The sequence below is a fragment of the Oncorhynchus nerka genome, linkage group LG4, assembly GCF_034236695.1.
Source record: "Oncorhynchus nerka isolate Pitt River linkage group LG4, Oner_Uvic_2.0, whole genome shotgun sequence".
NCBI lineage: Eukaryota > Metazoa > Chordata > Actinopteri > Salmoniformes > Salmonidae > Oncorhynchus > Oncorhynchus nerka.
In genome coordinates, this window is record NC_088399.1 from 9,450,959 (window position 1) to 9,464,821 (window position 13,863).

At 42.8% G+C, this 13,863-nt stretch overlaps 1 protein-coding gene across 1 annotated transcript in view; it reads right to left on the bottom strand.

The window, feature by feature from the left end:
- LOC115117097 (fibrillin-2) overlaps positions 1-13,863 on the bottom strand; it is a 261,948-nt gene that overhangs the window by 21,023 nt on the left and 227,062 nt on the right. Inside the window, exons 52-57 of the mRNA XM_065017208.1 lie at positions 12,798-12,923; positions 7,557-7,676; positions 6,930-7,052; positions 4,055-4,186; positions 3,418-3,543; positions 1,398-1,604 (exon numbers count right to left, since the gene is read on the bottom strand). Of these exons, the coding sequence (XP_064873280.1) occupies positions 1,398-1,604; positions 3,418-3,543; positions 4,055-4,186; positions 6,930-7,052; positions 7,557-7,676; positions 12,798-12,923 (834 nt within the window). The remainder of the gene's footprint in view (positions 1-1,397; positions 1,605-3,417; positions 3,544-4,054; positions 4,187-6,929; positions 7,053-7,556; positions 7,677-12,797; positions 12,924-13,863) is intronic.

The window sequence follows — 13,863 nt, forward strand, 5'->3', positions numbered from 1 at the left end:
GAAGACGGGACCATTCAGAGAGGACGGGACCATTCAGAGAAGACGGGACCATTCAGAGAAGACGGGACCATTCAGAGAGGACGGGACCATTCAGAGAAGACGGGACCATTCAGAGAAGACGGGACCATTCAGAGAGGACGGGACCATTCAGAGAGGACGGGACCATTCAGAGAAGACGGGACCATTCAGAGAAGACGGGACCATTCAGAGAGGACGGGACCATTCAGAGAAGACGGGACCATTCAGAGAAGACGGGACCATTCAGAGAGGACGGGACCATTCAGGATTCAGCTGAATAAGAAATATACCCATAGTCTAAAGCAGGGGTGACAATTAGATTCAGCCATGGAGTAATTATTTTCTGAATGGATGGTCATAGGGCCCGAAACACATTTGTACACTGTAAATTGAGTGGAAGTAAGCCCAAACAGATATTGTTTTTGAACAATAACATAATCATTTCATACCTTGATTACATTGAGACATGATCACTTCTCTATTGATTTGTGGTAATACTTGGGAACAGATTTCCTAAATCAAAACCATTTAGGCGGGCCGGGCGCAGTGCACGCTATCCAAGGTCGCCAGGTGCACGGTGTTTCCTCCGACACATTGGTGCGGCTGGCTTCCGGGTTGGATGCGCGCTGTGTTAAGAAGCAGTGCGGCTTGGTTGGGTTGTGTTTCGGAGGACGCATGGCTTTCGACCTTCGTCTCTCCCGAGCCCGTACGGGAGTTGTAGCGATGAGATAAGATAGTAATTACTAACCATTGGATACCATGAAATTGGGGAGAAAATGGGGTAAAAAAATAAATTATAATAATAATAAATTTTAAAAAATAACATTTAGAAAATAAAAAAAATTCCACTGAAAAAGTTGCGTGGCCATCGTCTATAGGGTCAATTTAATCGGCTTGTTCCGTGTCCCATGTATAATTTCTTGTTTTCCGATTACTAATCTTGATTCAATTCAAGGGTTTATTAAGTTTGCGAGGTTACTCTTGCATTCTAGTGGACAACCCGAGAGAAAAAAAAATAGTATGAATTACAAGTTGACACTCTAAAAATAACACTGAAACACTCGTCCTGGCCTAGGGCGAGGTGACATTCCTTTCACTGGATCATTCCTTGAACTTATATGTGGTAATTGCTACATCTTGCCTTTTGAATAGTCGGATGGGCATGTTGCCATATCGCTTACACCTATCCTATCATTTTAGATCTACACTAGTGCCTAGGGGAATGGAATAATGGCCTATTTGGAATTATTTAAAAAGCCTAGAAGAAACTATTGACCAGCTGACCGAAAGCCATACACATTTAACCTGTATCTCAAGCATTATCATCAAGGCACTTCTGCCAACAGGCACTTCCACTGTTCAACCCTTTGACCTCTCACCCATGCCGTCGGTGGCGTATCCCGGGCCGTGGGGACAGAGCTTCCTGTAGCCTGCCGTGCCAGCCAGGGGACAGAGCTCACACTGGTTACCCCAACCGCGGCCTCCGTCACAGCAGCACTGGGACTTGGTGGTGGGGGTCCGGCTGCTGGAAGACATCTGGCACATAGTCATGAGCACCTCGGTAAAGCAGAAGCCCTCCCTGTAGTCTAGAGAGAGGGGCAGAACAGACAGACTGCATCTATACACTGAGTGTACAAAACATTAAGAACACCTATTTCTATGACATAGGCTGATCAGGTGAAAGCTATGATCCCTTATTGATGGCACTTGTTAAATCCATTGAATGAGTCCAGAGGAAGGGGAGGAGACAGGTTAAAGAAGGATGTTTAAGGCTTGAGACAATTGAAACATGGATTGTATATGTGTGCCATTCAGAGGGTGAATGGACAAGACAAAATATGTAAGTGCCTTTAAACCAGTTATGGTAGTAGGGCCCAGGAGCACCGGTTTGAGTGTGTCAAGAACTGCAACGTTGCTGTGTTTTTCACACTCAACAGTTTCCTGTGTGTATAAAGAATGGTCCACCACCCAAAGGACAACCAGCCATCTTGGCAAAACTGTGGGAAGCACTGGCGTCAACATGGGCATTCCTGTGGAACGCTTTCAACACCTTGTAGAGTCCATGCCCCGACAAATTGAGGCTGTTGTGAGAGCAGGGGGGCGGGGGGGACTCAATATTATAAATGTGTCCTTAATATTTTGTACACTCAGTGAAAATATTCTAAATCAAATAAAATGATACTGGTCACATACACATGGTTAGCAGATGTTAATGCGAGTGTAGTGAAATGCTAATTTCCTCTCTCTCTATATATATATATATATATATATATATATATATATATATATATATATATATATATATATATATATATATTGGGGTATTTTTGAAACTTTATTGAGGCACTTGTCAAATGTATTTATAACGCCCTTCTTAAATCAGCTGATGTCACAAAGGGCTGTACAGAAACCCAGCAAGCAAACAGCCAGCAAACAGCAAGCCAACAGCAAGCAAACAGCCAGCCTACAGCAAGCCAACAGCAAGCAAACAGCAAGCAAACAGCAAGCTAACAGCCAGCCAACAGCAAGCAAACAGCAAGCAAACAGCAAGCAAACAGCAAGCCAACAGCAAGCAAACAGCCAGCAATGCAGGTGTTATGAAACAGAGGGGGGAGGCAGATAAGTGGGAGAGACAGAAAGGACGTTGTGGGGGATTGAAGCCTGTTTTCCCGGTGAGGGAAGACTATGATTGGTTGAGAGCAACCAGGAGCGTTGGCGTTAGAACACAGGCTCTATACAGAACAGACAGACATTTAAACAAGTCATTCAACACATTACACATGAAAAAAAGAACAGGCGTTTGTAAGACATTTTTCTCCATTTACATTTTTTTTTTTAAACACAGACATTTATACAGGAGAGGAAATGTAACCGTCCAGATGTAGCACAGGCGCTAACAAAAATAAGAAGACTACAATCTGCTCTAGTTGTTTCTCAAGTGGGCGGGAGAAAAACTGTTGTATCACTAACTAAATAAACGACTTATAGCTCATTTTAGACATATACTGTACAGAACACTGACTGTCAGACACACACACACACACACAGATACACAGATACATAGACACAGACACACACACACACAGATACACACACACACACACAGATACACAGACACACACACACACACACACACACAGATACACAGATACATAGACACAGACACACACACACAGATACACACACACACACACACACACACACACACACACACACACACACACACAGACACAGACACAGACACAGACACACACACACACACACACAGATACACAGACACACACACACACACACACACACACACACACACACACACACACACACACACACACACACACACACACACACACACACACACACAGTAGAAGTGTGTTCCGGAGGAGTGTGTATGATTCTTACCGAGACACTGTGTCCGTGTAGAGTCAGACTCATATCCGCCTCCACACTCGCACATGTAGCTGCCTATCGTGTTGATACAACGACCATTCTCACAGATCCCCGGCTTGCTACGACACTCATTCTCATCTGAATGGAGAAACAGAGCAAGAGAGAGAGAGACAGAGGGAGGGATAAAAGGGAGGTGAGAATGTGATGGAGAGAGAGAGAGAGAGAAAGATGAAAGGGGTTAGAGAGAGAAAGACAAATATAAAGTTAAAGATTCAGTAGGAGGGGAGATATATGTTTAAAATCAAACTTTGCATTTCCCCTCCAAAAAAGTTAGGCGAAAACTGGTTGAATTAACATTCTTCCCACATTATTTCAACCCATCTATGCGATGGCGTTGAATCAACGTGGAAAACTGATTTAGATTTGCTAAATTTTTCACCTAACTTTTAACCTAAATCCAATTACATTGATTTTACGTTGAATTCACGCTAGTTGAAAATTCAACCAATTGTAAATCAAAAACGAAACATTGAACTGACATCTCTGCCCAGTGGGATCAGTCTTGAACAGTCCTATCAATGACCACAGCGAAATGGGAACACGTCACTGTTGAACAGTCCTATCAATGTACTGTAGACCCTTTCCTTACCCTCGCACACTTCGTTGTCCAGGCGCCGCACCATCCCCGGCGGGCACACACACATGAAGGTGCCGATGAGGTTCTTGCAGGTCATGCCTCTGGACTCACAGTCGTGGAGCCCCTCGGAACACTCATCCAGATCTGAGGAAATGATAGCACGGTACTTTTGTATGGAAGAAATATGTTTTTTTAGTGAGTATGAACAATTTTTCTCAGCCTTGTCTGTAGACTTAACGTTCATCCGAAATGACAAATGTACCTCGTGTTATACAGTGCCTTCCGAAACGATTCACACCCAATGGGCTCTATTTCCGGCTGGCGTTAAGACGAAGCTAGTGTCAAACGCACGTTTGTTTGTAATTTCGTCATGTAAAACCTGCCACACTGGCATTTTTGAAGCCATAACGCAGCAATTGACCTGTCTTATATCAGCTGGCTTGAGCTCACATGGGCGAGGTGGAAGTATTTGAGGTGTGTCCTTAAAAACATGATCCAGTGCTAATTTCCAGCAGTACTGATGGGGATATTTAAGATCAACCAAAAGCTGGTTTTAGCAGTAACGCAGATGGGTTATGGCATGAATTTAGACAGTGGAAATGCAGTCTATCCAGCCGTGACACACACTGCCCATATGAACATGGAATAAGTGTAGCCTAAAGTGCTTTTGGTGCCTGTATACTTCCTATTTAGATATAATAAAAAACAAATGTATAAAAATGTGTTAGATTAAAAACCAAGCATAGCATCCCTTCCTCTCAATGAAGGCTTTTCTTTGTCTGCCCAATGCAATCGCGATTTAGTCTTTCGATAAAGGGTTTGGCTCCTGAGACCGCTTGGAAAATCAATCTTAATCACTAAAGCTTTATTAAAATATTAAAGTTTGAGTGGAGTAAACCAGTGAGCTAACGTTCCCTTTTAATCTAAGCATTGTAGACAGGCCCACATTATTTTAGCCATGCGCAGATCCCATTTTGGACATGCGAAGAAAAAAACCTTCCATGATGTACAGTAGGCTACGTGCCGATCATGAAATGAGAGATGAGTACCTCGGTGAATACTGGTGACCCTTGTATTTAGAAGTTCATTTCATATGGTAAAAAACTCAAACTCTCCCTTAAGCATTCTATAACCAAAGGTTGGTTCGACATGCGTCTTATTTATCGGTGAATACTGGTGACCCTTGTATTTAGAAGTTACCTGTAAAAAAATGTTTTTCTTTCTCCATTTCATATGGTAAAAAACTCAAGCTCTCCCTTAAGCATTCTATAACCAAAGGTTGGTTCGACATGCGTCTTATTTATCCTGGAGATTTTATCATCTCATTACATTTTTACTTGTTGTTTAGCTAAAAAAAAAAAAAAAACAGTTTGTTTTTCATTTAAGTTTATTACAACCGAACTTATTAGGATGATTCACGTCGCGTGTTTGCAATGCAACTTCTGGAGACGAGAAAACACGATTTTAACTGTAAGATGGTTCCGATTATGTTCATAAAAAACACAGGCCTATTTGAAAGCAGTAAAACGGTGAGTGGACATTCTCCCGTTGGTATTTATATTGGATCTTTGTCCAGCTACTGTGAAAGGTTTGGATGTGTGTAAAAACCCACCATAGTCTGAGTTGTTTTAATATTATATGCCCACGGGGAGAAATGATGGGGAAACAAAGCTGTTGTTTTGTAGATAGTTCTAAGTACTGTGAGGTGACCTCACCTCTTTTTTCTTTGTTTGTTGGTATTATCTGCGGGATGTGAAATCAGTTGTGGAGGCTGAAAGGGTACAATGTGATGACCCTATTATAGTTGAAGAGGTCATTTGTTCTAAATGAACACCTTAAACAAGAATACATCTCCTGGGGCTGATGACACATACAGTACCAGTCAAAAGTGTGGACACACCTACTCAATTCAAGTTTTTTTTTCTTTATTTGTACTATTTTCTACATTGTAGAATAATAGTGAAGACATCAAAACTATGAAATAACACATATGGAATCATGTAGTAACCAAAACAAAAAGTGTTGACTAAGGTCTTTGTATAATCTGTCATTTGTTGTATCCACTAGCATATGTTATCATTGTCTGTTGGTATACTTCTTGTATGTATACTGGTGTTTCTACAATACAATACATTTAAAAAAGAATAATACAAAAATAAAGAAGGAAATAAATATATATTTTTAAATAACTATATACAAGGAGTACCGGTATCAAGTCAATGTGCAGGGGAACGAAGTAGTGGAGGTAATGGAGGTAACATGTACATGTAGAAAAGTAACTAGGCAATCAAGATAGATAGTAAACAGAGCAGCAGCAGCGTTTGTGAAGAGTGTGTAGAGTGTGTAGAGTGTGTAGAGTGTGTAGAGTGTGTAGTGTGTAGAGTGTGTAGAGTGTGTAGAGTGTGAAGTGTGTAGAGTGTAGAGTGTGTAGAGTGTGTAGAGTGTGTAGAGTGTGAAGTGTGTGTAGAGTGTGTAGAGTGTGTAGAGTGTGTAGAGTGTGAAGTGTGTAGAGTGTGTAGAGTGTGAAGTGTGTAGAGTGTGTAGAGTGTGTAGAGTGTGTGAAGTGTGTAGAGTGTGTAGAGTGTGTAGAGTGTGAAGTGTGTAGAGTGTAGAGTGTGTAGAGTGTGTAGAGTGTGTAGAGTGTGAAGTGTGTAGAGTGTGAAGTGTGTAGAGTGTGTAGAGTGTGTAGAGTGTGTAGATTGTGAAGTGTGTAGAGTGTGTAGAGTGTGTAGAGTGTGTAGAGTGTGTAAGCGTGTGTAAGCGTGTCCGTCCGTGTGTGTGTGTGTGTTTTGGGAGTTAGCGTGACTCGTCATTTGGTTGAACTATCCCTTCAGGGTGAAGAGTAATAATGTGTGTAAGTGTGGAGCATGTAGCGTGTGCATCTCACCCTGGCACATCCTCTGGTTCTCTCTCAGAGTGTAGCCACCGGGACACATGCACTCGTATCCTCCGAAGGTGTTGATGCAGCGGAATGCACACAGCAGGGGGCTGATTGCACACTCGTTGACATCTGACCCAGAGAACGGGACGTAGACAGACAGACAGAGGACAACACGAGCAGTCAAAATCGATATCCCATGAACCACGCGCGCACACACACGCACACACACACGCACACAACACAGCACAACCTTCAGGCAAATAATCAGTCTCATTAGAACATTTCTGCATTTAAATTTGCATCCTGCCTTCAATACATCCAGCACATATTTATATATTCATATATTTATATCCATATGGTTTAACTTTCCTACTGAACATTTCACACTAGATTAATATAATATTAATATGTTCCATTTGCAATTAAACACGTTTGCCAATGTTAAGATCATGATTTTATTTGATTTTCAATATACTAAAACTCGGAAAATAAAAGTATATAAAAAAAAATGTAAATACTGAATCACATACTTGATGAAAACGTGTTTAAATTACAATGACTGCAACACAATACTAAAGAAATAAATCTCCACCACATTGACAACATGTCCAATAGGTTTCCACTTCCACCCACCTTCACAGGTCATCATGGGGCCTGGCTCAAAGCCCTCCTCACAGTTACACTCGAACCCTCCAATCACGTTAGAGCACGTCCCGTTGCCACATAGGCTCCCCACCAAACACTCGTCAACATCTGGTCAGGACCACACGGTTGGACAATTAACCAAACTGTAACTGGACTAGTCAAGGATAAGATTACAGTAGAATTTCCAGATCACAGTATTGCACAGAAAACCAACGTTTATTGTACTTTATGGGGCGGTTATCCAGACACAGATTAATATTACGGAGATTCTCCATTGACCATGTTTTCCAGTCCAATACTAGGTTTAATATGTGTCTGGGGAAACCTGTTATTTAGATGCATGAACCTAATTGTTTGGTCAACTCCATATGTTTTCTTCAATATAGACGCTATGAGATGGCACAGTACAGAGGAGGTATGTCAAGGTTTAGTGGCGTTAGAGGACACAGTGCATTCTGGTGTAGTAGAGTGTTTCCTCTGTATAGCTCCTATATGAGCACCACCGGGTAGAGCCTGTCTTATATGAGCACCTATGAGCACCACCTGGTAGAGCCTGTCCTATATGAGCACCACCTGGTAGAGACTGTCCTATATGAGCACCACCTGGTGGAGCTTGTCCTACATGAGCACCACCTGGTAGTGTTATGCCGGTGAGTGAGGACCCAAAAGCGATTTAACAGAAACAGAGTCTTTTAATGTCCAAACAGGGAAAACATAAATCCTCAATCTTTACAGGAGATGTCCAAACAGGGAAAACATAAATCCTCTATCTTTACAGGAGAGTCCCCCTTCTAGTAGTAGAGGAGAATAGCAGGGCTAGCGGCAACAGACTGCTGGTCCCTCCGGGTAGGCGCGGGCCGTAGAGGACAGAGACACCTGCTCACACGCAGCATCTGATGAAGAGGCAGATTACGACAGGACGGGACAAGGGCAAAGCAAACAAGAATCCGACAAGGACAAAAGCAGAAACAGAGAGAGAAATAGAGACTTAATCAGAGGGCAAAAGAGGGGACAGGTGTGAGAGAGTAAACGAGGTCGTTAGGAGAATGAGGAACAGCTGGGAGCAGGAACGGAACGATAGAGAGAGAGAGAGATAGAGAGAGAGAGAGAAAGTAACCTAATACGACCAGCAGGGGGAAACGAAGAGAAGAGAAAGCACAGGGACAAGACATAACATGACAATACATGACAGGTAGAGTCTGTCCTATATGAGCACCACCTGGTAGAGCCTGTCCTATATGAGCATCACCTGGTAGAGCCTGTCCTATATGAGCACCACCTGGTAGAGCCTGTCCTATATGAGCACCACCTGGTAGAGCCTGTCCTATATGAGTCTTCTCCTAACATGGTCTGCATCTCGTCTCACATTGGTTTAGTGCCTTCTGCTCCCCTCCTAACATGGTCTGCATCTCGTCTCACATTGGTTTAGTGCCTTCTGCTCCCCTCCTAACATGGTCTGCATCTCGTCTCACATTGGTTTAGTGCCTTCTGCTCCCCTCCTAACATGGTCTGCATCTCGTCTCACATTGGTTTAGTGCCTTCTGCTCCCCTCCTAACATGGTCTGCATCTCGTCTCACATTGGTTTAGTGCCTTCTGCTCCCCTCCTAACATGGTCTGCATCTCGTCTCACATTGGTTTAGTGCCTTCTGCTCCCCTCCTAACATGGTCTGCATCTCGTCTCACATTGGTTTAGTGCCTTCTGCTCCCCTCCTAACATGGTCTGCATCTCGTCTCACATTGGTTTAGTGCCTTCTGCTCCCCTCCTAACATGGTCTGCATCTCGTCTCACATTGGTTTAGTGCCTTCTGCTCCCCTCCTAACATGGTCTGCATCTCGTCTCACATTGGTTTAGTGCCTTCTGCTCCCCTCCTAACATGGTCTGCATCTCGTCTCACATTGGTTTAGTGCCTTCTGCTCCCCTCCTAACATGGTCTGCATCTCGTCTCACATTGGTTTAGTGCCTTCTGCTCCCCTCCTAACATGGTCTGCATCTCGTCTCACATTGGTTTAGTGCCTTCTGCTCCCCTCCTAACATGGTCTGCATCTCGTCTCACATTGGTTTAGTGCCTTCTGCTCCCCTCCTAACATGGTCTGCATCTCGTCTCACATTGGTTTAGTGCCTTCTGCTCCCCTCCTAACATGGTCTGCATCTCGTCTCACATTGGTTTAGTGCCTTCTGCTCCTCTCCTAACATGGTCTGCATCTCGTCTCACATTGGTTTAGTGCCTTCTGCTCCCCTCCTAACATGGTCTGCATCTCGTCTCACATTGGTTTAGTGCCTTCTGCTCCCCTCCTAACATGGTCTGCATCTCGTCTCACATTGGTTTAGTGCCTTCTGCTCCCCTCCTAACATGGTCTGCATCTCGTCTCACATTGGTTTAGTGCCTTCTGCTCCCCTCCTAACATGGTCTGCATCTCGTCTCACATTGGTTTAGTGCCTTCTGCTCCCCTCCTAACATGGTCTGCATCTCGTCTCACATTGGTTTAGTGCCTTCTGCTCCCCTCCTAACATGGTCTGCATCTCGTCTCACATTGGTTTAGTGCCTTCTGCTCCCCTCCTAACATGGTCTGCATCTCGTCTCACATTGGTTTAGTGCCTTCTGCTCTTCTCCTAACATGGTCTGCATCTCGTCTCACATTGGTTTAGTGCCTTCTGCTCCCCTCCTAACATGGTCTGCATCTCGTCTCACATTGGTTTAGTGCCTTCTGCTCCCCTCCTAACATGGTCTGCATCTCGTCTCACATTGGTTTAGTGCCTTCTGCTCCCCTCCTAACATGGTCTGCATCTCGTCTCACATTGGTTTAGTGCCTTCTGCTCCCCTCCTAACATGGTCTGCATCTCGTCTCACATTGGTTTAGTGCCTTCTGCTCCCCTCCTAACATGGTCTGCATCTCGTCTCACATTGGTTTAGTGCCTTCTGCTCTTCTCCTAACATGGTCTGCATCTCGTCTAACATTGGTTTAGTGCCTTCTGCTCCCCTCCTAACATGGTCTGCATCTCGTCTCACATTGGTTTAGTGCCTTCTGCTCTTCTCCTAACATGAAAATAATACATTGAAAGGAAACTAAAGGGAGCTGGTTCTAACAGGTTGTATTTGTCTAATCGCTCATGGATTTAAATTTGTATTGACCACTAGGTGAGTGTTTTAAAACTTGAATATATAAAAAAAAATGTAAATAGGTGTGTTGTGTAGGGTTGTGTCTCACCCATGCAGTGTACCCCAGTGTAGTTGACTGTGGAACAGGTTTCCTGTTAACTCTATAGGCAGTTAATTCATATAGAATAGGTGTGTTGTGTAGGGGTTGTGTCTCACCCATGCAGTGTACCCCAGTGTAGTTGACTGTGGAACAGGTTTCCTGTTAACTCTATAGGCAGTTAATTCATATAGAATAGGTGTGTTGTGTAGGGGTTGTGTCTCACCCATGCAGTGTACCCCAGTGTAGTTGACTGTGGAACAGGTTTCCTGTTAACTCTATAGGCAGTTAATTCATATAGAATAGGTGTGTTGTGTAGGGGTGTGTCTCACCAATGCAGTGTACCCCAGTGTAGTTGACTGTGGAACAGGTTTCCTGTTAACTCTATAGGCAGTTAATTCATATAGAATAGGTGTGTTGTGTAGGGGTGTGTCTCACCCATGCAGTGTACCCCAGTGTAGTTTACTGTGGAACAGGTTTCCTGTTAACTCTATAGGCAGTTAATTCATATAGAATAGGTGTGTTGTGTAGGGTTGTGTCTCACCGATGCAGTGTACCCCAGTGTAGTTGACTGTGGAACAGGTTTCCTGTTAACTCTATAGGCAGTTAATTCATATAGAATAGGTGTGTTGTGTAGGGTTGTGTCTCACCCATGCAGTGTACCCTAGTGTAGTTGACTGTGGAACAGGTTTCCTGTTAACTCTATAGGCAGTTAATTCATATAGAATAGGTGTGTTGTGTAGGGGTTGTGTCTCACCCATGCAGTGTACCCCAGTGTAGTTGACTGTGGAACAGGTTTCCTGTTAACTCTATAGGCAGTTAATTCATATAGAATAGGTGTGTTGTGTAGGGGTGTGTCTCACCCATGCAGTGTACCCCAGTGTAGTTGACTGTGGAACAGGTTTCCTGTTAACTCTATAGGCAGTTAATTCATATATAATAGGTGTGTTGTGTAGGGGTTGTGTCTCACCCATGCAGTGTACCCCAGTGTAGTTGACTGTGGAACAGGTTTCCTGTTAACTCTATAGGCAGTTAATTCATATAGAATAGGTGTGTTGTGTAGGGTTGTGACTCACCCATGCAGTGTACCCCAGTGTAGTTGACTGTGGAACAGGTTTCCTGTTAACTCTATAGGCAGTTAATTCATATAGAATAGGTGTGTTGTGTAGGGTTGTGTCTCACCCATGCAGTGTACCCCAGTGTAGTTGACTGTGGAACAGGTTTCCTGTTAACTCTATAGGCAGTTAATTCATATAGAATAGGTGTGTTGTGTAGGGGTTGTGTCTCACCCATGCAGTGTACCCCAGTGTAGTTGACTGTGGAACAGGTTTCCTGTTAACTCTATAGGCAGTTAATTCATATAGAATAGGTGTGTTGTGTAGGGGTTGTGTCTCACCCATGCAGTGTACCCCAGTGTAGTTGACTGTGGAACAGGTTTCCTGTTAACTCTATAGGCAGTTAATTCATATAGAATAGGTGTGTTGTGTAGGGGTGTGTCTCACCCATGCAGTGTACCCCAGTGTAGTTGACTGTGGAACAGGTTTCCTGTTAACTCTATAGGCAGTTAATTCATATAGAATAGGTGTGTTGTGTAGGGTTGTGTCTCACCCATGCAGTGTACCCCAGTGTAGTTGACTGTGGAACAGGTTTCCTGTTAACTCTATAGGCAGTTAATTCATATAGAATAGGTGTGTTGTGTAGGGTTGTGTCTCACCCGATGCAGTGTACCCCAGTGTAGTTGACTGTGGAACAGGTTTCCTGTTAACTCTATAGGCAGTTAATTCATATAGAATAGGTGTGTTGTGTAGGGTTGTGTCTCACCCATGCAGTGTACCCCAGTGTAGTTGACTGTGGAACAGGTTTCCTGTTAACTCTATAGGCAGTTAATTCATATAGAATAGGTGTGTTGTGTAGGGTTGTGTCTCACCCATGCAGTGTACCCCAGTGTAGTTGACTGTGGAACAGGTTTCCTGTTAACTCTATAGGCAGTTAATTCATATAGAATAGGTGTGTTGTGTAGGGGTGTGTCTCACCGATGCAGTGTACCCCAGTGTAGTTGAGAGTGTAGCCTATTGGACACTCGCAGCGGAAGGAGCCGTCTGTGTTGATACAGTGTCCGTTGTTACAGATGCCTGGGTTCTCCACACACTCATTCAAGTCTGGAGATGTGCAATGTTAAGAGTATTATCCATCCCAACATCTATTCAAATCACATTCATGCTGTTTCATGTAATCACATCAAAGGTTCGACACAAAAACAAAACCTTTAAAGTGATATCATTCATTCCAAACCTTTAAAGTGATATCATTCATTCCAAACCTTTACAGTGATATCATTCATTACAAACCTTTAAAGTGATATCATTCATTCCAAACCTTTAAAGTGATATCATTCATTCCAAACCTTTAAAGTGATATCATTCATTCCAAACCTTTACAGTGATATCATTCATTACAAACCTTTAAAGTGATATCATTCATTCCAAACCTTTACAGTGATATCATTCATTACAAACCTTTACAGTGATATCATTCATTCCAAACCTTTACAGTGATATCATTCATTCCAAACCTTTAAAGTGATATCATTCATTCCAAACCTTTACAGTGATATCATTCATTCCAAACCTTCCAAAAGTGATATCATTCATTCCAAACCTTTACAGTGATATCATTCATTCCAAACCTTTACAGTGATATCATTCATTCCAAACCTTTAAAGTGATATCATTCATTCCAAACCTTTACAGTGATATCATTCATTCCAAACCTTTACAGTGATATCATTCATTCCAAACCTTTACAGTGATATCATTCATTCCAAACCTTTAAAGTGATATCATTCATTCCAAACCTTTACAGTGATATCATTCATTCCAAACCTTTAAAGTGATATCATTCATTCCAAACCTTTACAGTGATATCATTCATTCCAAACCTTTACAGTGATATCATTCATTCCAAACCTTTACAGTGATATCATTCATTCCAAACCTTTACAGTGATATCATTCATTCCAAACCTTTACAGTGATATCATTCATTCCAAACCTTTAAAGTGATATCATTCATTCCAAACCTTTACAGTGATATCATTCAT